This window comes from Sapajus apella, unplaced genomic scaffold (genome assembly GCF_009761245.1).
Source record: "Sapajus apella isolate SASKATOON/1434 unplaced genomic scaffold, GSC_monkey_1.0 scaffold74, whole genome shotgun sequence".
NCBI lineage: Eukaryota > Metazoa > Chordata > Mammalia > Primates > Cebidae > Sapajus > Sapajus apella.
The window spans coordinates 3,145,141-3,169,737 of NW_022437014.1; the positions used below are offsets into that span (position 1 = coordinate 3,145,141).

Consider the following 24,597-nt stretch of genomic DNA (forward strand, 5'->3'; position numbering starts at 1 on the left):
GGCTCATTAGCTCCATTCTTAAACCACTGCAGCCAAACAGCCAGTTAGCGATTCACTTAGCAGCAGAAGCCAGAGCCATGTACTGATCTGGTCCAGGCTCAGGAAAGCACATCAACAGAGCAGAGTGGCAACTGTCAAGAGCGAGACTCACATCTATTAGGCTGCAGTGGCTTTTAGTGTCACTCTTTCTCACACTGGGTTTCAGAACCACCAAGGGTCTTTTAAAAATACAGCTATTATTTTACAACAGAAAATTGTTTGCTTTTAAAAAAAAACTAAAAATCTTGCCCATTAAAAAAATTTAATCATACTAGATGGATTTTCTGCATCTAGATGTTTTGGTTCAGCATCAGATTGAGATTCATCCGTGTTGTTTTGTGTATTGGCATTGTATTCATTGCTGTTTTGATTTCATCTTAGGTTTGGATTATAGTTTGGTCTATTGTTGAGGCATTTGATCGCTCTACTTTCTTCCCGTTATAAGTTGTGCGCTTTGCATATTCTTGTGCTTGTCTCCTGGTGTGCATAGGCAGGACCTTCTCAGGGTGTGTGCACACCTCACAGTAGAATTTCATGGGGTAGAATAAATCGATAATTTTACCAGATGATGTCGAAGTGTTTCTGAAGTGCTGTGTTCCAATTCATACTTCCACCAACAATATGTATTCCAGTGACTCCATGCTTGATAGTGTCAGATTTAAAATATTTTACTGAGAAGGGTAGATCTGAAACTGTACTTTGTTTCTGAAATTTATTTCTCCCATTTTCCAGAATACTAGTGAAGTTGAATGGTTTTTCATAGATTTATTGGCCATTTCAGGTTTCCTCTTTTGTGAAATACCTAGTGCTTTGTCCATTTCTCCTTTGACTGATGTGTGTGTGGGTTCATTTTCTGGATACTAATCCTTTGTCAATTATGAGTTGCAAATATCCTCTCAGTCTGATTTGCCTTTTACTCTCTACAGCAGCTTCATGGTTCTCATTAACGTAATCAGTTTGTATTATTTGGGCCTCAACACAAAATATCTTTCCCCAGTGTCATGTAAATGCTCTGCCATCTTTTAAAAGTTTTGTGGTTTTGCCATTCACATCCAAGACTCTGATCCATTTGCAATTGATTTGGACTTCTACATACGTGTATAAGGTTACGGTCCAAATTCTTGTTTCATAAAGATAAGCACCAGCACCATTCATTGGAAAACCCTTTTTTGTCCCGATCTGCATGGCCACCTCTCAGGAAATGAGCATCTGTATGTGTGCATGTGTATTCTGGAGTCTGTTTGGACTCTTTGGTGGTTGTATCGATCTCTGTGCCAATGCTACACTTTGAGCATGCTACCCGTTATCTGGTAAGGTTAGTCCCCTCACCTGTTGTTTAGGAATGTTTTGGCTATTCTGGCCCCTTGTTCTTCTGTTTTCCAAATGTTCCTTCTAAGGCTAATTGAATTTATAATTAGGCCAGGAAGACATAAACAAAGTTGTTTAAGTATGCTGATCAGTAAACTTGACAGTAAATGTGTTCAGTTGAATCTTACTTGGTCATAAAGGTCATAAAATTTAGATCTGAGATGAGAATTTTATGCTCATACCTCCTCTTTATCATGCAGTATCTGCAAACTGTATTAATACAGATATGGTTTTAAACCTGTTTGGTTGTGCTGTTTTTAATCACAAATTTAATTAGCCTTGAACTTGGACCACTTCCCTGAGCAGTAAAACAGATAATGCCTGGCCAGTGAAGCCACATGAGACTATAATTACATCTCATGAAATAATGATCTCGAATTATTTTAAGTGCTTGTAATTTTTAGTAAGATGCAGGCTCACGAACAAATCTCAAAAGGGAAACTCAGCTGAGTGTGTGTGTGTATGCTGATCACTGTTTATTTAGGGAATCTTAATGTACACATTCTGCCTGGGAAACTGTACTGTTTATTAAATAAAGCAGAGAAAATGAGAGGAATCAACACAGAGGTAAACAAGGTCACCAGATAAGGCTTTTTAGCTATTGCTTCCTGTTCTGGGTAGGTCTGCAGTCCACTCTGAGAATTTTACTCCCCTTACCCAGATTGCAAATTTCCCATTTCCTGTTACTTATCTCTGCCATCTCCCCCATTCTTGAGCTGCCAGACCAAAACAGTTCAAACAGATAAAGACACAGTTAATTTGTTGAAGAGAACAGAGCTCTCTGGTAAACAACTTCTTCCTGGATCTTACTTTGTAGAGATGACTGGAAATTTATCAGCAGAGTTAAGTGTTGGATCAACTTACTGTGCCACGATCATTAGGTCTACACCGATGGGGCAAGTGAATTTATCCTTGCCTTTCTTCTGCAATTTGTAGGGCGAAAAGAGGTGATGATGCAATTGCTACAAAAACATTTTGTGAGTGATGGATTTTTGACTCAGTGTCTTTTTAGAATTAAGTAGAGATAAGATGGAGCTGTGCAGGGTTATCCATTCAGTGTCAGTGATATAGTATGTCACAAAGGGATGGATTTCAGAATGCCCTGTGCTCAGACTTTTGAATGATTGAAGTGATGAGTGAAGATGTTACCATGTTTTAAGTGATGAGTGTAAAGCAGTGGTATCCTTTATCAAACTTAGTTATAAGGGTGGCTGTTCACAATGGCTCACACCTGTAATCCCAGCATATTGGGAGGCCAAAGCAAGAGGATCACCTGAGGTCAGGAATTCAAGACCAGCCTGGCCAACAAGGCAAAACCCTGTCGCTACTAAAAATAATAAAAATTAGCCAGGTGTCGTGGCACATACCTGTAATCCCAGCTACTTGGGAGGCTGAGGCAGGAGAATGACTTGAACCCAGAAGGCGGAGGTTGCAGTGAGCTAAGATTGCATCATTGTACTCCAGCCTGGGCAACAGAGCAACACTCTCACAAAAACAAACCCAAAACAAAAACTTAGTTATAAGGAATAGAAATTATCTTACCACATCACTGATCATTAAAAGCATCTTTTTTTTTAAATTTAAAGAAAATTTTTTTATTTTTATTTATTTTTTACATCTTCTTTTTTTTTTGAGACGGAGTTTCACTCATGTTACCCAGGCTGGAATGCAATGGCGCAATCTCGGCTCACCGCAACCTCCGCCTCCTGGGTTCAGGCAATTCTCCTGCCTCAGCCTCCTGAGGAGCTGGGATTACAGGCACGCGCCACCATGCCCAGCTAATTTTTTGTATTTTTAGTAGAGACGGGGTTTCACCATGTTGACCAGGATGGTCTCGATCTCTTGACCTCGTGATCCACCCGCCTCGGCCTCCCAAAGTGCTGGGATTACAGGCTTGAGCCACCGCGCTCGGCTAAAAGCATCTTAATAAGATTCCACATTAAAAACAGTAAAAATACAGTATACAGAATGAAAACAGTATAGTCTGTGACATACTTGCTTTTTGGCCTCTGTAAGAGGGTCAAGAATGGCAAGTGGCTTTTTCCTTGATAAAGTTAATGTCTCTATCCCTGACTTTGAAAGTTCAAGGTGTGTAAAAAATCATTTGTACTGAGTTTACTGATTAACTTTATCAGGGGCTTCCAGCAGGTTTCTAACTTGATTTAAGGGAGAGTTGGAAGGGAGCTAGGTTGGGGTCCTGTCATCAGTGCTTTCGTGTCCACACGAGCTTGGGTCACACAGAACTTTAAACCGAGGTTTCTGGAAGTCTCAGCTGGCATTCTTCTCACAGACCTATGTTCTCTCTCTAGAGAAGTCACTACCAGTAGAGTTCTAAGAATTCATGAAGCGTTTGCTTTACTACTACTAGATAGGGAGATGATTGGCCTTGGCAGCAATCATAGCTGTGTGACTTTAAACAGGTCAACTGGCCTCCCTGAGCCTCATCTATAAAATGAGGAGGCTGGATTGTATGAATCCTTGAGAGAATATGAGCACTCAGCATGCTTCCTATTGCATAGTTGGTGTCCGGAAAAGAGTTAGTTTGCTCTGTATTAGACTATACTGAGGCTACAAAAATTCTGAGTTCTAATAATAATTCCTTTGGTTATTTCCGAAATAACCATCATCATTATATTCAATAAACCCATGTGTAACTGATCCTAAGTAGAAACCATAGCACTGAGATCCAGTCCTCAAGGATGTAATAATTTGTTAGGGGCAACAGGATGATTACTCTTTAGTTCCAAGAAGGACAAAAGTAAATGGCAGTTCAGAGGAGGGAGTTTTTGACTGCAAGGAAACTTGAAAGTGTTTATGGAAGAAAGATCACTTGAGCTTTTTTTTTTTTTTTTTTTTTTTTTTTTTTAAACAGAGTCTTGCTCTGTTGCCCTGGCTGGAGTGCAGGGGCATGATCTTGGCTCACTGCAACCTCCACCTCCTGGGTTCAAGCAATTCTCCTGCCTCAGCCTCCCAAGTAGCTGGGTACAGGCATACACTACCATGCCCTTTTTTTGAGACAGTGTCTTGCCCTGTCACCAGGCTGGAGTGCAATGCCACGATCTCATCTCACTGCAACCTCTGCTTCCGGGGTTCAAGTGCTTCTCCTGTCTCAGCCTCCTGAGTAGCTGGGATTACAGGCATGTGCCGCCACACCGGGCTAATTTTTTGTATCTTTAGTAGAGATGGGGGTTTCACCATGTTCACCAGGCTGGTCTTGAACTCCTGACCTTGTGATCCACCCGCCCTGGCCAACCAAAGTGCTGGGATTACAGGCGTTTAAGTCACCATGCCCAGCCCACTCGAGCTTTTTCTAAAATGCTAGACAGATGAGGTGTGGCCAGGTACAAACTGGAAGAAGGTACAAGACTAAAGACATCCCAGACTTGGGGAATAACAGGGAGATGGATGAGTGCAAAGTAGAGAATGTGAGCCGCCCAGCTGGACTGGAACGCAGATCGTTGGGAGATGAGGAAGAAAATGTGGGCTGGGAGACCATACAAGACCTCTGAGCACTTTACTTTGTCTTTTATGCTGTAGGCAGTAAGGAGTTGGAGCTGAAATGCAGTCAGCGCCATGTTGGGGCTGGATTAATCTCAAAATCACTGGGAGGGCAGTGGGGCAAACCAGAGGTGGGGCAATCAGCATGGAGGCTATTCTCACCTGTGTGGAGGCCATGGGACTAGAAATGACTTGAACAGGTGTAGTTTCAATTAAATGTTCTGGGACTTTAATAAGTGTGCAAGTTGCAAGTTGGTGACTGGCATAGTCACTAAAGACGAGGAAAGGGAGTGTATTTTACAATGTTTAGTGGAAAGGAGCGCTTAGATTTTGGAGCAAGGCCTGTTACAGCTTTAGAGTCCAGGGAAAAGTCATGGAGAAGGTGATCACAGCCGTGTCTAAGACGGTGCCATACTACAGCAGGCACAGGACAAAAGCTGAATCTGGGTGATGGCGGCAGCAGTGACGAGTAAAGATGCAAGGCTGTGTGAGGAAAATCAGGAATTGGTCTAATGACATGCAAAGGGTAAAGGGCTAAAAATCTGAGTCTTGAATGAGGGAGGACAGTAGTGACTGGGAGTCAATTCGTCAATGTATTTTTTTTTGGTAAACCAAGAATGATTTTGTTATTTAAAACAAACTCTGCCACAGCCAACTTTTTTTTTTTTTTTTTGAGACGGAGTTTCACTCTTGTTACCCAGGCTGGAGTGCAATGGCGCGATCTCGGCTCACCACAACCTCCGCCTCCCGGGTTCAGGCAATTCTCCTGCCTCAGCCTCCTGAGTACCTGGGATTACAGGCACGCACCACCATGCCCAGCTAATTTTTTGTATTTTTAGTAGAGACGGGGTTTCACCACGTTGACCAGGATGGTCTTGATCTCTTGACCTCGTGATCCGCCCGCCTCAGCCTCCCAAAGTGCTGGGATTACAGGCGTGAGCCACCGCGCCCGGCCCCACAGCCAACTTTTGTAAGTACATTTCTACCATTTAGATACTACACATTCATTTTTAAGTATTAAGAAAAATGAGGGCTTTTCAATGGAGGTGAAAGACTATCTAGCTTTGAGATAAAGTACCTCTATCTGGCGACACTGGAATAACTAGCCAGTTGTTTTCAGAAAATAACATGTAGGAAAAGCATTTCCAAAAGGCAGAAGTTCATTTCTATAAAATTAATGCTTTGTAAACATTAAAAATAAGTACAGAAGAAATATTAAATAAAAGTTTTGCTTTTATTTAAAATAAAATGCATTTATACAGTCTTTGAACCATGGATTATTGGACAATACTGGTAATCCACCCCTCCCTGGCACCCTTTTGGGCTATGTGAGCTAGGAATTTCTGACTAGCACCAATACAGATTGTAACAGCGCAACAGACTAGAACATGGCCAGTCCAGGCATTAGAGTTAAGGACATTATGGCAAATCATGATCAAAATGAAGTCATTCTTAATTTAGTAGATATTAAAACTGCATATTAATTATATCTCTTAAAGGCATTTAATTAATGCAGAGATGCTACATGTAAGCCATTTGCTAGTTGTGAGTTTTTAAAAAAACTGTACAATTTTATAAAATTTGTGTTTGTACATTAGTTACACAAAATGCATACTTCATAGAACTTTACTTCATACTGTAATGCAAAGAGTTGCATATTTTAGGCAGACAGTGAGTATGCTGGTGAATACTAAAAGTGTAATACGATATAGTGTAAAAATAAAAACACAAGACAATATACATAACATGCTTATTCAAGGACAAAAACAAATCAAGCACAACAGACTAATAGCATTTTCCTTCAAGGTCAAACGCAATGACATTATTAAATATCAGGCCTCCTGCATGCCTGATCTATTTGGGGGTAGGAGGAGGAAATAAATGGCTACCAGAAGGATATTTTAAAACATGGTATCAAATTAAACATACACTAAAACACATGCATTAGACATGATAAATAGACTTCATATAGGTTAAGCCCTGGATAGCTTGAAAATAGTAGATGGCTTGTTTCTTATAGTTTGGCTAGCTTACATCAGTGATGGTTTGTTCTTGATTTGTCCGCTATTTTTCAGTTTTCAATTCTTGGCTTAAGGAATGTGTGCCAAATTCAAGTTTATTATATCATGATAGATTAATGTTCGTGCTTGTTTAGTGCACATATTAACTGGTCTGGTAAGGCAAAGAAGTTTTCATGATAAAATAATACATTTCAAGCTTACTTTAATTAAGCAGCATATAACGAACAGCTTTTAAAGTTAAATATTGTTATGGCCGTGGAGTTTCATTACACAGTATTTCTATTCACACCCAACCACTGGTAAGTTTGTAGAACATCTCTTCATCTAAACTCTCATTTTGGTCTTTTGCACGTGTTGAGAGAAATATGTAGCCACCAATGAATTCATGAACCACTTTGCAATCTACTTCAGTACAAATGAAGGACAATCGTACTTCATCTGCAAACTCTACGGTGACCTAGAACAAAGACAAGAACCATCAGTGTTGTCCAAAAAGCCAGGTGGCTGGCTCCACACAAAGTGGAGCTTAAAGTGGTACTTAAAGTCTGTCCTACCACAAAACGCTTGTTGATCCTCAAATAATTAGCCTGGTTAAAACCTAAACTAGTAATGCATTAACTCCCAAAGAAGCAGCTAAGTTTATTGCCCTTCCCCTACCCTTTTTAAAGTTTTCATGCTCTGAAAAGGAAGACTAGGAATGCAAAGGTTTTAGGTCAGTCAGTTCTCAAATGGTCTCTGGCGATTCAATTAATGAGAATGCCTCTCTTCAAGTCCTGGAGGAAAACCTACTTCCTGTGTTGTAATATTTGCTTCAGATATTTAAGCTTTAGGTATCATGTTTGAATATTTCAGAAAGATAAGATTCTTTGAAGTGACAAAAAGTGATAAAATAAATCCAATATGATCCTAAGCCAAATGACTCATTCGTAAAAGATACAGTAGTTCATTTTAAATGAATGCCCCAAGACTGGGGCAACATGATGTACAGTGGTAAATGTGCCCAGTTTTTAAGCCTAAAGCATCTGAGTCTGAACTGTTACTTTGTGTGTCATCATAGACAATGATGGCCCTCTGGCCTGTAAACTGCAGTGTCTTCATTTGTAATGTACGGTAATCCAACTACCTTAAAAGGGCTGTGATGAGGTTTAGAGACAGGCTACTAATGTGAGCCTCTAGTATCATGTCTGACACAGGGTAGGCATTCAACAAATAGTGGCTGCTCTTTCGGAGTAGAGGGGCTTTATCCATTATAGAAAGACAAAAAAGGTAACATGCTAAGCAAATTATTATGTACTTAGAATTTTGGCCGGGCGCGGTGGCTCACGCCTGTAATCCCAGCACTTTGGGAGGCCGAGGCGGGTGGATCACAAGGTCAAGAGATCGAGACCATCCTGGTCAACACGGTGAAACCCCGTCTCTACTAAAAATACAAAAAAAATTAGCTGGGCGTGGTGGTGCGTGCCTGTAATCCCAGCTACTCAGGAGGCTGGGGCAGGAGAATTGCCTGAACCCAGGAGGCGGAGGTTGCGGTGAGCCGAGATCGCGCCATTGCACTCCAGCCTGGGTAACAACAGCAAAACTCTGTCTCCCCAGAAAAAAAAAAAAAAAAAAAAAGAATTTTAGTAACTGGGCTAATTATGAAATAGGCAAATTTAAGTGAGAAATGAACTTTAGGAGGTAGTGGTACAAACATCAGAATTTATAGGACTTTTTCTTAATTTACTAATGTTTATCAGAAGGACTATATTCAAGTAACATTGGTACTAGTTTACCATTTTGATTTCCCAGTTTACATTCCACTGTTTCATGTTGCTAAAACGCCATGTTTTAATTGCATCTCCAGTACTGGCATCCATCCTAATCAGTCTGTTATATGCAATTCCAATCAGTTCTTCTTTTTTACCCCCTTGGAACCTAAAACATTTAAGAAAAGAACACTTAAAAACATGTTGTAGGGGCCGGGCACTATGGCTCACGCCTGTAATCCGAGCACTCTGGGAGGCCGAGGCACGTGAATCACAAGGTCAAAAGCTATTAGGCGGGTGTGGTGGTGCGTGCCTGTAATCCCAGCTACTCGAGAGGCTGAGGTGGAATAATCCCTTGAACCAGGGAGGCAGAGGTTGCAGTGAGCTGAGATTGTGCCACTGCACTCCCGCCTGGCAACAGAGCGAGACTGTGTCTCCAAAAAAAAAAAAAGTTGTGGGGAACATGTTGGACTGCTTTTCTTTAAGTGCTCCCTAACCTTAGATGAGTGCTATTCTTTTTTTTTTTTTTTTTCTTAGAGATGGAGTCTTGCTCTGTTGCCCAAGCTGGAGTGCAGTAGTGTCATCTTGGCCACCTGCAGCCTCCACCTCCTGGGTTCAAGCAATTCTCTGCCTCAGCCTCCCAAGTAGCTGGGATTACAGGCACCCGCCAGCACACCTGGTTAAATTTTGTATTTTTAGTAGATATGGGGTTTCACTATGTTGGCCAGGCTGGTCTTGAACTCCTGACCTTGTGATCCACCTGCCTCCTCAAGTGCTGGGATTACAGGCGTGAGCCATGGCACCTGGCGAGAGTGCTATTCTCTTAGTAGCAAAACAAACACATTATCTTGAATTTTTAATGTAGAGATTACAAGCTTACAAAATACATTCTAACAGTCTTTGAATTCTACTGTAATATGAGTTCATGCATTTATATAGGTATGCTCTAAATGTTTAATTTCTAATTACATGACATAGATTAAGCAAAAATGCAGACTAAGTTTACACACAGATGCTTAGAGCCACTGACCTTGCAATGAAGTGTGTGATGCCAAATTCAGGTAATGACTGCCAAGCTTGAATAAACCTCATCTTGGCCTCAATTAGACTCATTTGAGCTACATTCTGATGGGCCTCCAAGATTCTCGCTGTTATCTAAACATGATTAAACATCACCTTTACCATTGCATTTTCTCATGGAATAATCACGACAAAAGATCAAAAGACTGAATTACGCAGCCTGCATCCCAAAATCATATTGCAAGGGTTGAAATCAGAAAATATCTGAAGCTATATTAGGAAATTGTAATAATATGTAAAATAATGATTTTTCTAAATAAGTCGTCTTAATTTTAGTTTTCATATATCAAGAAACAAAAAGTACTATTAGGAGTACACAATTGCCACACTTGAGACATATTCCAAGTGCAAACACATATGGTACTATTATAGAACAGCACATCCTAATCCACATACACATGAGTTTTAATTAAATTTAGCACTACATCTATCATCAGAACGAATACCTGGAATACCAGTTTTTAGCAGGAATATTTGTTAGCAGCTTAAAGGTACTTGCAATCACTGTAATAATTTTTATTTTAAATTTAAACTTCACTACTGGGGTAAATTCTATGAGGGAAGGTTTTGACTATGAATTTTGATTTATTCTTTTTCTTTTTTTGGTAAATATGGAGAACTTACCAAATCTCTTATATAGCCTGGCTGTAGATGGCAATGCGAGGAAAGAAAAAAGAAGCAGAAAGAGAAAAAAAAGGCAATCAGAAAAAACGGCAATGAAGCAAAGAAAAAGTTGCGGCAACCTGCAAACCAAAATTCCAGCCAAAAGTCATGCAAAAAACTACTTTAGGTGGAAACCAAGCAAAGTAAATGCAAGAATGAAAATGAAAATGAGGAAGCAGCAATTACTTTCCATTTAGAACACTGAGAAACACTCCACATTATTTTAGAATGTTAAATGTTACTAAAGAACCTAAGGGTAGAAATTTGTAGGGCGAAAACAAAAAGAGCAAAGATTTCTTTCCCCTACATTGTGTACCCAGTTCTCACTGGTTAGGGTAAAGCCAATTATTTTAGTAGCAAAATAAAAGTATCCAAAAGCCTTTAAAGTCTCCTCAGATTTAGTCAGATAATATGATCCATGCACTGCTTTTCAGAAGTAAGTGCAGTGCCCATCTGTTTCTTTTTTTTACACAAGAAAAGCAAACCCCTCAGTTACCATGTGTTTTTTGCATCCTTTTTCCTGGAAGGGAAAATAAAGAGATGCCGTATACTACATGAGGAATTTCGGCTTTATGGTATTAGTCATTTCCATTCAGATGAACATAAATCAACACATAGAATAATTCTTCAAAATTTAAAAATCTAGTTTGAGAGTCGTATTATTTAAAAATACTCATAGCATGTTTAGTTAATATATGTGTAACTGTAGGGAATTAAAGTAGGTTAAATATAACAAGTTATTTTCATAGACCCAAAAGAAACCTACAAGTTTATGCCCTAGTAGGGAAGAATATCCTTGTGGCCGGCACATCTTCCCACAGACTCCAGAATGCAACTGGATATAGTTTAATAATTACTGAGCACTATGTCCAGTGTGACTAGTGTGGTGCTGACTCACAGCAGCAACTAAGCTTCTGAGTATCACTACTTCCTAGGTGCCAGGGCAGTAACATCATGGTCACTGCCTTATGGAAACAATTTTTTTAAAAAAATTAGTGAGAAAGTGACTGCGAATTTTTTTTTTTTTTTTTTTTTTTTTTTTTTTTTTTTGAGACAGAGTTTTTCACTCTTGTCACCCAGGCTGGAGTGCAGTAGCGCGATCTTGGCTCACTGCCACCTCCACCTCCCGGGTATAGGTGATTCTCCTGCCTCAGCCTCCCAAGTAGCTGGAATTACAGGCATTCACCACCATGCCTGGCTAATTTTTGTATTTTTAGTAGAGATGGGGTTTTGCAATGTTGGCCAGGCTGGTCTCGAACTCCTGAACTCAAGTTATCCGCCTGCCTTGGCTTCTCAAAGTGCTGGGATTACAGGCATGAGCCACTGTGCCTGGCCAACAATTTGTAAGTCTATGGCAGCAAAGTGTGGTGGCTCATGCCTGTAATCCCAGCACTTTAGGAGGCCAAGGTGGGTGGATCACTTGAGCTCAGGATTTTGAGACCAGCCTGAGCTATGCGAGACACTGCTTCTACAACAAAAAACACAAAAATTAGCCTGGAGTAGCAGTGCATGCCTGCGGTTCTAGCTACTAGGGAGGTTGAGGTGGGAGGACTGCTTGAGCCTGGGCGATGGAGGCTGCAGTGAGCTTGAGCTATGACGGTACCACTGCATACCAGCCTGGGTGACAGAGCGAGACCTGCTTCCACAAAACAAAAAAAAAACAAAATGCATACTAAAAAACCAACCTATAAGTCTAGTGAGAGAAAGGAGGGTTAAAAATGTACACTTGGTGAGATGGCAACATAAAAGGCAAGGCCAGGATATTTAACCACGGGCCACACACAAACCATCCTCCTGTCAGTTAAAGATGAGTCCTCATCTTTGTTCTCAGGAGAATTTTCGGTTGACAGTTTCAAGTCAAGAACTATGATTTTACAGGCTTCTGAGAAAACAAATAGTCGACAGTGAAAACAACGTGTGGCAGCTCTCCTCTGAGCTCTTTGATCTCCTTGATACCTTACTGTGAAATAACACTGGTCAGGTTTGAAATTATTTATTGCCTTTGAAGGCAAATTCACTTTTAGAAGGAAGATTCTGTATAAATAATTTTAAAATGAAATAGAATGAAAAATGAAATTAGCACTTGCTTACTTTCCCTTTTTAACTTACAATCTACATTCCACAAAGTTCCCCGGGGCAGCATTTCCTCCATTCCTTACTACTCCCACATCATATGACCGCGGGATCAACAGTTTGTAGGCTTATACAACCTCCGAGACTTAAATACTCTGTGATAAAAACTTCTGAATATTTCTACCTAAATGATGTCAGACCCATATAATAAATATTTAAAGTTAAGGAATTAATAAGCATTCTGGGCATTTCATTGAGCCTTTTTAGTATGTTTTAAAATTATTCCTTAACAAAGATAAAAGCAAAATTAGATAAAAACAAAATATTTATTTTAAAGGTCTTCGTTCCCCCACTCCCAAACTGAAGCCTTTTCCTTTTATGGCATGATGCTGGGTGCAGAGAATACTAGGCCTATCCCAAGTGAAATTCCCCTGTAAAGGACCTTTTATGTTGTACCAAAAACCATTTTCCTAAGTAGCAACCCTTTTATGGTATTAATTTCCAAGGAAAAGAATTCTAAACAGAGTGGACACAAGTGAATTTCAATGAAAATTTACCAAACTGTGTAACTATGTGTAAAATTTTGGTTAGGTTCTGACTAATTAATGTTAAGAAAAGATATGGCTGAAAATGTACCCTTCTAAAGTTTCTTTCTAAAGCTGGAAAAGCCAATTTCAACAAGAGTAGTTATTATAGATTTTGTTGGGAAATGCTGGCTGTACCTTATGCCTCACACTTAATTATATAAGGAATAAAATTAAGAAATGCAAAGCATTGAGACCCTGCAAGTTGTCTGATAAAAGATTTTTTTTTAAATGACCAATTTAAACTGACTAAAGGTTACTTTATTTCCCACAGGTTGTGTATCCATTATCCAAAATTCTTGGGACCAGAACTGTTTCTGGGTTTCAGATTTTTTTGGATTTTGGAATATGTGCATTACAATGACCAGTTAAGGATCCCACATCTGAAATCCAAAATGTGCCAGTGAGCCATTTCCTTTGAGAGGCATGTTGGCACTCAAAAAGTTTCAGAATATAGAGGATTTCAGAAGTTCAGGTTAGGGATGTTCTATCTGTATTTTATATTCTAACCACCTGATACAAAATTCAGACTAAAAAGTTTTATTTAAGAGGGGAAAAACAAAGTTATGTACAAAATTATAAAAACAAGCCAGCAGAAAACAGAAGGTGAAGTAAAATGAAGCAAGTACCTGCTTGTTCTTATACTTTTTTAGGTAGCGAGGAGACACTAAACACTCAGGATTGATATCAGTCGTGATCTGCTCCGGTATTAACTGAGGATCTGGGTTTAAATGCTGCATCTTCAGAAAGGAAAGAATGTTCTGAACTTCTAAGTTGTAAGAACTGTCCGCCATGGTCTTGCCTTTGGAGGCTAATCTGCAGGCCGCCATCCAGTGCGCATACTGTTTTTCCTGGAGGAAAGAAACACTGATGTGTGCAATGTAGCACAAGGTGGGCATTTCAAGTATAAAACAAGGATGACTGGACAACTCATTTAGAAACTCCCAAAAAATGGAAGTGTATTTTTAACTAGAAAACTTACATTGTCACAACGAAGCCAGATTTCATTCATGCCCTCTGCAACTGGAATCAGGAGTTTAATGTTAAATTTTTGGCCTGAAATGTTTACATCTGGGGTAACTTCACATCCTGTAACGAAATTTTTTTAATTATTAAAATGGCTAAATTTACTTTTAAGAAATCTCAAGTCAATATAAGCAGCCCTCATTTTGTGGCATCTTAACAACATGCTGGATTTTGCTGTAATATTTTACGAACGCATCTCCTGCAGAAGGTAACATACACATTTACTTGGGAAGCTGGTATGAAAATAATTGTGTTCAGCATTTTGCTTTGTAGGAGGCTTTACAGAAGGGAGCACAGATTTACTAAACTAGGTGTTAGATGATGGCATAATGGCTGGCATAAACAAGTACTAACAGTACAATACAGGGAAGAGCTCTGCAGTCAGACTGACTTGGGCTCCAGACCTTCGTCATTTTACTAGTAATATTATGGGCCATTTAACTTCTCTAAGTCTGCATTGCCTGACCTTGAACTCTACCTCACAGGGCTGATTTAAGGATAAATAAGACAATACACATGTCAGAGCTTCCTAAAGCTTATTCCAGTTGCCTGCGAATGACATGAAATAAGCACAGTGTCACATGATCACGCAGTAGGCTCGATGAGGAAGATTTAAAACTGTTAGTAGGGCTTGCTTTGCTTCTTTTTTTGAGACCAAGTCTAGCTCTGTCTCCGCTTCCAGGGTTCAAGCAATTCTCCTGTCTCCGCCTCCAGAGTGGCTAGAATTATAGGCATGTGCCATCATGCCCAGCTAATTTTTGTATTTTTAGTAGAGATATGGTTTCACCATGTTGGTCAGGGTGGTCTCAAACTTCTGACCTCAGGTAATCCATCCGCCTTGGCCACCCAAATTGCTGGGATTTTAGGCGTGAGCCACCGCGCCTGGCCCAGGGCTTGCCTTTTCAATTCCTCTTGGCACACAATGTAAGAAGATGATCACACACACTCCATATCCAGAACAAATGTTAAAATTGTCATATTCCCCCTTCTGCATAAATATTTTAGGTATTAAGTTAAAAGAACCCTTCAGATAGAGGAGAAGCTCTCTTTGTTCTCCCCAAAAGCAACTCCTATCATGAATTTTGTGGATTCCCCACTGCCACTTGTTTTCTTTTTAAAATATTTACTACATATAATTTTCTTCTATCTCCTTTTAAACAGGCTTTAGAATGAAGAGGATGTGTGTGACAAACTGTTTAACCTGCAAAGTTGAAACGGAGTTGTTTGAAAGTCCACAAAGTATGCTGGTATTAATCCAATGCCTTTTGCACAAGTATGATTAATAATTCAGGACGATTTACCGTACACAACTGCATAGTAATTAGGCCTCTTTTAAAAAACCAAGAAAACTAAACAGGGAGAGAAAAAGTGGGTGGTAACTCAGCCACCAGTGTAGGCTCAGAGGCCCAAACACCCATTCCATGCCACCTCGGCCACCTATGTCCATGGCAACCACTGGACTTCCTCAGTTACCCAATTAGTGTACTTCTGAAATGTGAAATGGAAGCAGCTAATTCTGATCACAATTTCTAATCCTAACTCTTAAGAACCCTATCCTGCACCCCCTCCATTTTCTCCCCAACAGCAACAGAAGCAAGCAACAGCTCCCTCCTTCCCAATCCAGCCTAGCCTTCACTGGACATCAACTCCAACTGCCTAGACCCACTGTCTTCACATTACACGTCCTCCTAGCCAAAATCTGCACCGTAGCTAAATAAATCCCTCTAACTTTTCCTTGCCTACACAGACTGCTTAGCACTGCAAAACGGGAAGGAGCAAGAAAAAAAGGTTTCACTAGAGATTCATGGACAGCAACCTCAACTGGGCGCTTTATGGTTGCATTCCTTCTGTGTTGACATAGACATTTTCTATTCAAGTTTGTCGTTGTTGTTGAGATGGAGTTTTGCTCTTTGTTGCCCAGGCTGGAGTGCAATGGCGTGATTTAGGCTCACTGCAACCTCTACCTCCCAGGTTCAAGTGATTCTTCCGCCACAGCCTCCTGAATAGTTGGGACTACAGGCGTACATCGCCACGACCAGCTAATTTTTGTATTTTTAATAGAGATGGGTTTCACCATGTTGGCCAGGATGGTCTTGAACTCCTGACCTCATAATCCGCCCGCCTCAGTCTCCCAAAGTGCTGGGGTTACAGGCGTGAGCCACCACGCCCAGCTATACAGACATTTTCAACGCTGCCTATTTCCAATCTTCTCAGACATCCTATAATGTCACTTACTCTCCGGGGAAAACTCCACCTCTTATGTCTCGAAGAAAATGAAAGCCCAGAAGTTAAGTCCATCCATTTCCTGCTACCCTACAAGATATACTTAGCTATCCTTGCTTCTACACAGTGTAAGAGGTATCCTTCATCCTCCAGCTTTCCTATACCAGTGGGCTGAGTTCATTATCATCCCAGGAACCCTGCTCCACCACTTAGATCCCCTGTCTCAGACACTAGGTTTCCTTCTTTCTACTGCCACATTTCTGTCAGCATTTAATTTCCTTGAGTCTCTCCCAACTTACACCACAACATGCCTTCCTTTTCTGTTACCTCTTTCCCCCTTCCTTGTCATAGATAAGGTTCATTAAAAAGCTTTGTCCTCTCTCTTTTCTCTTTTAAATAGAGACAGGGAGCTGGGCACAGTGGCTCACACCTGTAATCCCAGCGCTTTGGGAGGCCGAGGCAGGCGGATCACAAGGTCAGGGGTTCGAGACCAGCCTGACCAACATGGTGAAACCCGGTCTCTACTTAAAAATACAAAAATTAGCCGGGCATGGTGGTGCACACCATGTAATCCCAGCTACTTGGGAGGCTGAGGCAGGAAAACCGCTTGAAACCAAGGAGGCGGAGGTCGCAGTGAGCCGAGAGTGTGCCACTGCACTCCAGCCCGGGTGACAGGGCAAGACTCTGTCTCAAAAAGTAAATAGAGACAGGGTTTCACCATGTTGCCCAGGCTGTTCTCAAACTCCTTGGCTCAAGCAATCTGCCTGCCTCTGCCTCCCAAAATGCTGAGATTGCAGGCGTGAGCCACCGTGTCCAGTCATTTTTGTCTCTTACTTCTCAGTGATTGTACAGCTAGTGCTCGACTTACAACCACAGTCGGGACAGCGAACTGGTCGTAACACGATTTGGTCGTAAGTTGAGTAGGCTATATGTACAGTTGAAATGGTGCACGCGGAGATGGTAGTGCTGCCGGAAGCTGGTCCGCACTGTCGTACGCCCAGCTGGGCAACGTTTGCGCTGCCAGACACGGTGCAGTCGTGGCTAGCGACTGTGGTCATCAAGTTGAATGGTCGTAAATTGCATAGGTGGTAAGTCGATCAATACCTGTACTTTGGTTCCATACTCAATAAAACCACTGAAATCTACTTAACTTGTTCTTATCAAGGTCACTAACTAGACACTATGTTGGCTTAACTACCTTACTTTACTATAGCATTGGACACTATTGACGATCTGTCCTTTAAAAACAACTTTGATCTTAGCTTTCATCACAGCTCATTGCCATAGTCTTCCTATGCGATTTTTTGTTTCCTTTGCGAGCTCTCCTTCTCCTAACCTGCCCTGTCTCTTAAGCATGAGTGATCTGCACGGTTTTGTTCTTAGTCTTGTTTTCTCACAGTAGAGACAACCACTCCAATGGCCGCACGTATTACCATTAATGCTAACTGCTACCGTATCATTATCTATAGCAAATGTCTCTCTCCACTAATCCAATGTCTACAGGTTATCTGTAAATAGATACCCCACAGACACCTAAAATTCAAAATATCCCCAAATTAAACGAATCTTTCCCCCCAAACCCACCTCATTCTTCTACATTCCTATCTCAATATCATACTATCCACGCAATTGCACAAGTCAGAAAAATGACCCCATTTTAACCTCCTCCCAAATAATCACTCAGTCTATCGACCAAACTTCCTCGGTATCTATTCAATCTGCCCGTTTTCTCATCCCATGTTAATTACCGTCATCTGGATTACTATCATGTCTCCAAAATTACTGCTCTGCACCATAAGTGGTATAAATATGGGTCTTGCCATTTTTGTGTTAATATTCTTTCAGTGACATGTCACTGCTGCCAGTTCAAAAAACAATCTCCTTATCATTTTTATCATCTAATGTCTGCCAGTTTCTTCTGTGACATCTCTCATGTTAGCAGGAATCAGATTAAATAGCTACTAAGTGTCATCCTTCCCCTTAAATTCTATATTCCAGCAGCACAAAACTCTCTACAGTTGCTGGTGTGTTTCTCTAGGCTTTTTTGTTTTTGTGACAGGTCTTGCTATCTTGCTATGTTGCCCAGGTTGGTCTTGAACTCCTGGGCTCAAGTGATCCTCCCACCTCAGCCTCCTGAGTAGCTGGGTTTACAGGCATGTGCCACTGTGCCTGGCTCTCCACTCCCTGTGAAGTCTCTCCATCCTCACTGAAGATTAAGTTATAGAGAACACTCACCCCTTGCTCCTTTCTTTACTTTCCAAAGTACTATTTATTACCCAAATTGTAATTCTTTATCTCCCCAACAGGCATGAAACCGTCTTGAGGATTGGGACTGCAGGTGGCTCTTCCTTTTATCTTCAGTTCCCAGTACTGTTTGTGGCACAGGAGTTCAATCAGTATTAGCTGAAATGAATTTTTAAAACCTTTGCACTTTAGATCTCTATGAAGCCTTGGCATCCAGTCCAACACTGTCATTTCTCAGAAGATACTAAGGCCCAGATGTGCTATCTTTCCAAAATTATAGGTCTAAACCACGTGTAGTGGTATACACCTGCAGTATCAGCTACTCGGGAGGCTGAGGTGGGAGGATCACTTGAGCCCAGGAGCTGGAGACGAACATGTGCAGCACAGTCTCAAAAAATCAAACAACGAAAGTCATAGGGCTTGGTTAGCAGAAAAGCAGAATCCAGGCCATTTTATCCTTGGTCAAGGTATCCGTGTGGTGCGTGTGATGATCAGCGTGATGAGTACTTGGAGAGGACTTGGGAGCAGTGGGATGAAAACTGAGAACAGCTTATAAATGGATTAATTCCATGCCAGGACTTGACCTCTTAGTTATACAGGAAGAAGGTTAAGATGTAATGGGGACAGTGAGAACAGGGTCTAGAAGACAGATCTAGTCTCCAAGTCAATAGTGAATCATTTAAGCTGGTCCTGGGTAGCTCAAGAGGGAAGCAAGAGAAGCCTGCAGTGGATCCTGAGAGCAACAAACAATGACAGGGACCCAAACGTGAAATGCTCATGACCGAGAGAAGGCAGTGACCCTAATCAAAGAGTTTCAGGTCAATTACAGAATTCTAACATGTGGGAACAGTAATTCTCTACCCAGGACTAAGGTTTTCTGTTTTAAAATTTGTATAACTTTAAAAGCAACAGTTCAAGTGACTGCTAGGCAGAGCTCAGGGTATAGAGTTCAACACTGTGTTGAAATACACTAAACACATCTTTTGTACAGCATACAGTTACACACTGCATAACAGCATTTCGGTCAACAATAGACGGCATACATGACAGCAGCAGTGCCCTCCTAAGACTATAATGGAGTTGAAAAATTCCTACTGCCTAGTGACACTGTAGCTGTCGTAATATCATAGTTCACATCTGTGTAAACAAACCTCCTCTGCTGCCAGTCGTAGAAAGCTGTAGCATGTACAATTACGAACAGTACATAATACTTGATAAACGACTATGTTACTGGTTTATGTATTTACTATTCTTTGTCATTATTTTACAATGTACTTGTATTTATATAAAAAAAGTTAATTGCAAAACAGCCTCAAACAGATCTTCAGGGGGGATTCCAGAAGAAGGCATTGTTACCAGAGGAAATGACAGCTCCATGCTTGTTACTGCCTCTGAAGACCTTCCAGTTAAACAGGATGTGGAGGTGAAAGACAGTGATACTGATGATCCCGACCTCATGTAGGCCTAGGCTAATGTATGTGCCTGTGATTTAAACTAATAAAAGGTTAATAAATCTAAATACAAAAAAAGCATATAGGATAAATATATAAATTAAGAAAATATTTTTGTATAGCTGTACAATGTTTTAAGCTAAGTATCATTTGAAAGGAATCAAGATATTAAGTTTACAAAGTTATAGTAAGCAAAGGTTTGAAGAAAGAAAATTAAGTTTTAAAATTTAGTGTAGCCTAAGCGTACAGTATTTACAAAGTCTATAGTAGTGTACAATAATGTCCTAGGCCTTCACATTCACGCACTACCACTCACACCCAGAGCAACTTCCAGTCCTGCAAGCTCCATTCACGGTTAAGTGCCCTATACAAATGTACCATATATGTATTTTTTTGAGACGAAGTTTCACTCTTGTTGCCCAGGCTGGAGTGCAATGGTGCGATCTCAGCTCACTGCAACCTCCACCTCCCAGGTTCTAGTGATTCTCCTGCTTCAGCCTCCCAAGTAGCTGGGATTACTGGCATGTGCCACCACTCCTGGCTAATTTTGTATTTTTAGTAGAAATGGGGTTTCTCCATGCTGGCCAGGCTGGTCTCGAACCCCCGACCTCAGGTGATTCACCTGCCTTGGCTTCCCAAAGTGCTGGGATTAGAGGCGTGAGCCATTGCACCCAGCCAAGTATACCATGTTTTTATTGTACCTTTTCTAGATATGTTTAGATAACAAATACCATTGTGTAACAGCTGCCTACAGTATTCAGTGCGGTAACATGCTGTACAGGTTTGCAGCCTAGGTGCAATCAGCTATCCCATATAGCCTAAGTGTGCAGTTGGCGGTACCGTCTTGGTTTGTGTAAGTACACACGCTCCATAATGTTCACACAATGACAAAATCGCCTGTGATACATTTCTCAGAATGTATCCCACTGTTAAATGATGCATGACTATACCAAGTACGATTTAGAAATACGCATCAGGAAAAGTACCTCTGTGTTTTAAGTGTTAAATTGTTTTGGGAGTCACTTTTGTGAAATCAGTCTGCAGCCCTTTTCCTTGGTGCTGTTGAATACTTTAAATTAGAAAGGCATACTGCCTTACCTACAAAATACATGTACAAACATACCCAAAGAAGAGATGGGCTGGGCCACTAGGAATAACTCAGAACTGGCTAGCCAAGGGTGGTACAACCTTTGCTATAATCAAGCAGCTGGGAAACCAGGAGGCTGTGGTTGCAGCTGTTACCTCCAGGGCCAGGAAATACCTCCCTCCTTTCATACTCTGCGTCTCTAAAGCCTCAGCTCTATTCCGAATTCAAGTCTCCCATCAATGCATCTGACTGGCATCTAAGTCTCATTGGAAATTAGTCCAGAAAGTGAATTTTAGTTTTTTAGTCTTTGCTGTAAGGGAGGACACAGTAAGAGGACTGTGGAACAATGAGGAGCCAGCAATTGACTGCGTCATCCACCAGGTGTGCCAGGCGCCAAGGCTGTGTGCTCATGGGAGAGTGGTCCTGAGGGGAAACAGCTTTCTAGAGGAAATGGTATCTAAACTGGAAGTGAACCAGGTGATTTTACTAAAATCTGTTACCCAAGGGAGAGGCTCATTAACACTCTGCAGAGAAATCACAGTGGGCAGCAGTACAATGCCATCTACCTGCAGAAGAACAGACTAATCTGGAGAGGAAATTTGCCTACCAGCTGAGCCAGGGCAACATCAGATGAAAAAGGTGAAGGAGCAGTATGAAGAACCAACAGAAGAAATCACAATAGAAAATTAAGCTGTAGCTCACAGACCTTACTGGGGGAAAAAAAAAAAAAAAAAAAAAAAAAGGTGGTGGTGGGGGGGGAGAATCCAAAACAAATCCAGGCTTAGCCCAGGCTGTAGGAAGCAAGCCTGCCACAGGTGCCCTGAGGGAAAGGAACTGAGCAACCCAAATACCAGCCCCTAGTTCTGAGACAGCTTTAGATTTGAAAAGACAGGACACAGAGGAAACCAATGAGACTCAAGGTGTCAGCTAGAAGCCTCTGGGGTTTACCTCAGAAGCCAGGCTGAGAGCAAAGACAAAATGTGTGAGGAAGAGGTGCTGGGGAGGGGGAAGGACTTGCCCAAACCCTGAACGTCTCAGCTACCCCACTGGCAAGTCAGGAAAATTCAGAGGCTGAGAGGACCCTGAGTGGGACCAGCGTGTCATCAGTGAGGGTGAGGAAGGACAGGATGCTGAAGATGAAGGGAGAAACCAGCAAAGCCAAGGGATGACTACAGCGTGGTTGAAAATGAGGCAGAATCCAAAACAAAGAGGCAACCCCTGCAGAATAAGGAAAATCTAAATATCCTTAGTGCTGAAGATCAAAAGACAACGTAAGTTTACTTGACAAGTCAGAAATGCAGAACCAGCTGGATATGGTGGCTGACGCCTGTAATCCCAGAACTTTGGGAGGCTGAGGTAGGCAGTTCACTTGAGGCCAGGAGTTTGAGACCAGTCTGGCCAACATGACAAAACTCTGTCTCTACTAAAAATACAAAAATTAGCCGGGTGTGGTGGTGCACACCCGTCATCCCAGCTACTGGGAAGGCTGAGGCATGAGAATCACTTGAACCTGGGAGGCGGAGTTAACAGTGAGCCGAGATTGCACCACTGCATTCCAGCCTGGGCAACAGCGAGATTCCCTCTCAACACAAAAACAGCTGAATCATACATTTCAGGTCAGGTCTGCACAGAGATTACAACAAAATATTTATGTGGAATTGAATACTTCAAAACTGTGAAAAGAACTATGTAAAACAGATGTCTCTAAACATTTTTAAAGTACCCAAAGGAGTAAAGAAACTGATTTTTAAAAACTTGTTTATCCCAGCAAGTGGCTCATTGACTATTAGGCCAATGGGAATGCCACCATCAACAACAGTCGTGCCAAACTCTCCTTACCCCTGAGGTTCATCTGATGAGCTGGTGTCCCACTGGATTCTTCTTTGCTCTTATAGCAAGAAATGGATGTGTCTTTGAAGGTGCACCAATACTGCTTGTAACCTTTCAGAGTCAGCTTTTTTGGCCTATGTATCAAATAGAATTAACAAAAAAATTACTTTGAACTAACTTTATTAGCAAATTTCACAATATTAAGTCTGGGGTCAAGTTTTAAATGTGCTGAAATTGATCCCCCTTGGTCAGTGTCTTCTAGTGTGACTAGTCTAGTAACAGCTGTTACTGGATGTGCAGCTCCCTTCTCAATCTACTGTAGAAGATCAAACAGTGAGCATGCAGAAGAGAGGCAGTAGGGCCTGCCTTCCAGTACTCTGCAGCTGTAGCCATCTCCTCTCTCACTAACTAGCAGGCCACATGGAAAGAGTAGGAAAAGAAAGCTGAAGTAAATGTCAATAACTGGAAGATTCCTAGATCCTGTAATTACCTGCAGGTATAGGGTGTCTGCAAAGCTGCCTTGGAGCCTCTATAAAGATGCAAGTTGACCTGGCAGGACCGAGGGGAAGTGCTTCTTTCTCTGGGGTAAATTCCAATGGTGACATTAACTTGCCACTCCAATGTGAACACAGAAGGAAGATGACACAGCAGTCATGAGGGTGTGTAAGGAAAGGTGCAGGTAAATGAGAAAGTTGTGTCAAAGGACAAGGAGAAACGGTTAAGGCAGTGGCATCTGAAATCATGCCCTTGTCTCAGAAATGTTCCATATTTTGAACCGTTGTTATGTTCAACTACGGTAAACGGTTTATTCTAGAGTAGTTTTATATGTTTATGTTATATAGTAGAAAACAGTACATTACACCTCCTTTCCTTTTTCTCCTCTCTACCTTAATGCCAACCTCTCTTGATTCTGTGGAATATAGCTGGAAAGAGTGTTTAAAAATCTAGATCAGATATACTAGAACTTTACATAAAATGTTCCATGAACAGAGTTCAGTAGAATCTTAAGCCCTGAACGGGGAAATAACGCGGGCAGTCACACAGTTCACTATGTACTGCTTCCAACTGAGGCCCAGCGGGCGGGGCTGTGCCACTGTACTGCTGTGTTTCAGCATCTCTATGATGCAATCTAGGTTTCACAATCTTTTTTGTTTTTCTTTTTTAAAGGAAAATGTTTATCTGGTAAAAAAATGAGCATTGTGATTTTAATTTGGTAAAAGTGGTTATTTTCTCTCACGGTATTTGGTGTTCATCTAACTGGTAAATCCTTTTACAGTTAATAAGGATGCGTCTGTTAGTCAAACTTAAAGTTAGTTTCAATAATGTGACTATGACTATAAAACTGACAGTCATTAAGATCTGGAATCCCTCCTCTTTTTATACTTACTTGAAAACTTTAATATAGTCAGCAAGTTCAGGAATGGAAGTAATGTCACCCTAAAAGAGAGTTAAATCCTTTTTTAATTTTTTTGAAATTTGAAATTCTAATGTTTGGCATCTGATACCGAGAACTGGGTTACTTAATAAACAGAATGACATAAAACACAGATTATAAAGATTTAAACAACACAGTCACATTACATAGTCTTGTGGACAGTATTCTTCTTGGCATTTTCTTTTTCTTTTTTTTTTTTTTTTTTTTTTTTTTTTTTTTTTGGGTTTTTT

At 41.0% G+C, this 24,597-nt stretch overlaps 1 protein-coding gene and 1 long non-coding RNA gene across 8 annotated transcripts in view; one reads left to right on the forward strand and one right to left on the reverse strand.

Moving 5' to 3' along the window:
• Positions 1–6,118: 6,118 nt before the first annotated feature.
• Positions 6,119–24,597, reverse strand: part of FERMT2 (fermitin family member 2) — a 132,762-nt gene continuing 114,283 nt past the window's right edge. For 2 of the 7 annotated variants that reach the window (XM_032251086.1, XM_032251088.1), the window contains 9 exons: positions 24,320–24,369; positions 22,942–23,066; positions 14,054–14,160; positions 13,701–13,922; positions 10,911–10,934; positions 10,376–10,396; positions 9,702–9,826; positions 8,699–8,840; positions 6,126–7,383 (listed from right to left, as the gene is read on the reverse strand). In XM_032251086.1, the coding sequence (XP_032106977.1) occupies positions 7,210–7,383; positions 8,699–8,840; positions 9,702–9,826; positions 10,376–10,396; positions 10,911–10,934; positions 13,701–13,922; positions 14,054–14,160; positions 22,942–23,066; positions 24,320–24,369 (990 nt within the window). In that variant the 3' untranslated portion in view covers positions 6,126–7,209. Of the gene's footprint in view, positions 7,384–8,698; positions 8,841–9,701; positions 9,827–10,375; positions 10,397–10,910; positions 10,935–13,700; positions 13,923–14,053; positions 14,161–22,941; positions 23,067–24,319; positions 24,370–24,597 lie in introns of all 7 variants that reach the window. The other 5 variants (XM_032251089.1, XM_032251091.1, XM_032251085.1 and 2 more) reach the window with 4 other exon arrangements.
• The window catches only part of LOC116532036, a 10,533-nt gene continuing 8,727 nt past the window's right edge, over positions 22,792–24,597 (forward strand). Inside the window, exons 1-2 of the long non-coding RNA XR_004260684.1 lie at positions 22,792–22,802; positions 23,621–23,626. This is a non-coding gene — a long non-coding RNA (uncharacterized LOC116532036). The remainder of the gene's footprint in view (positions 22,803–23,620; positions 23,627–24,597) is intronic.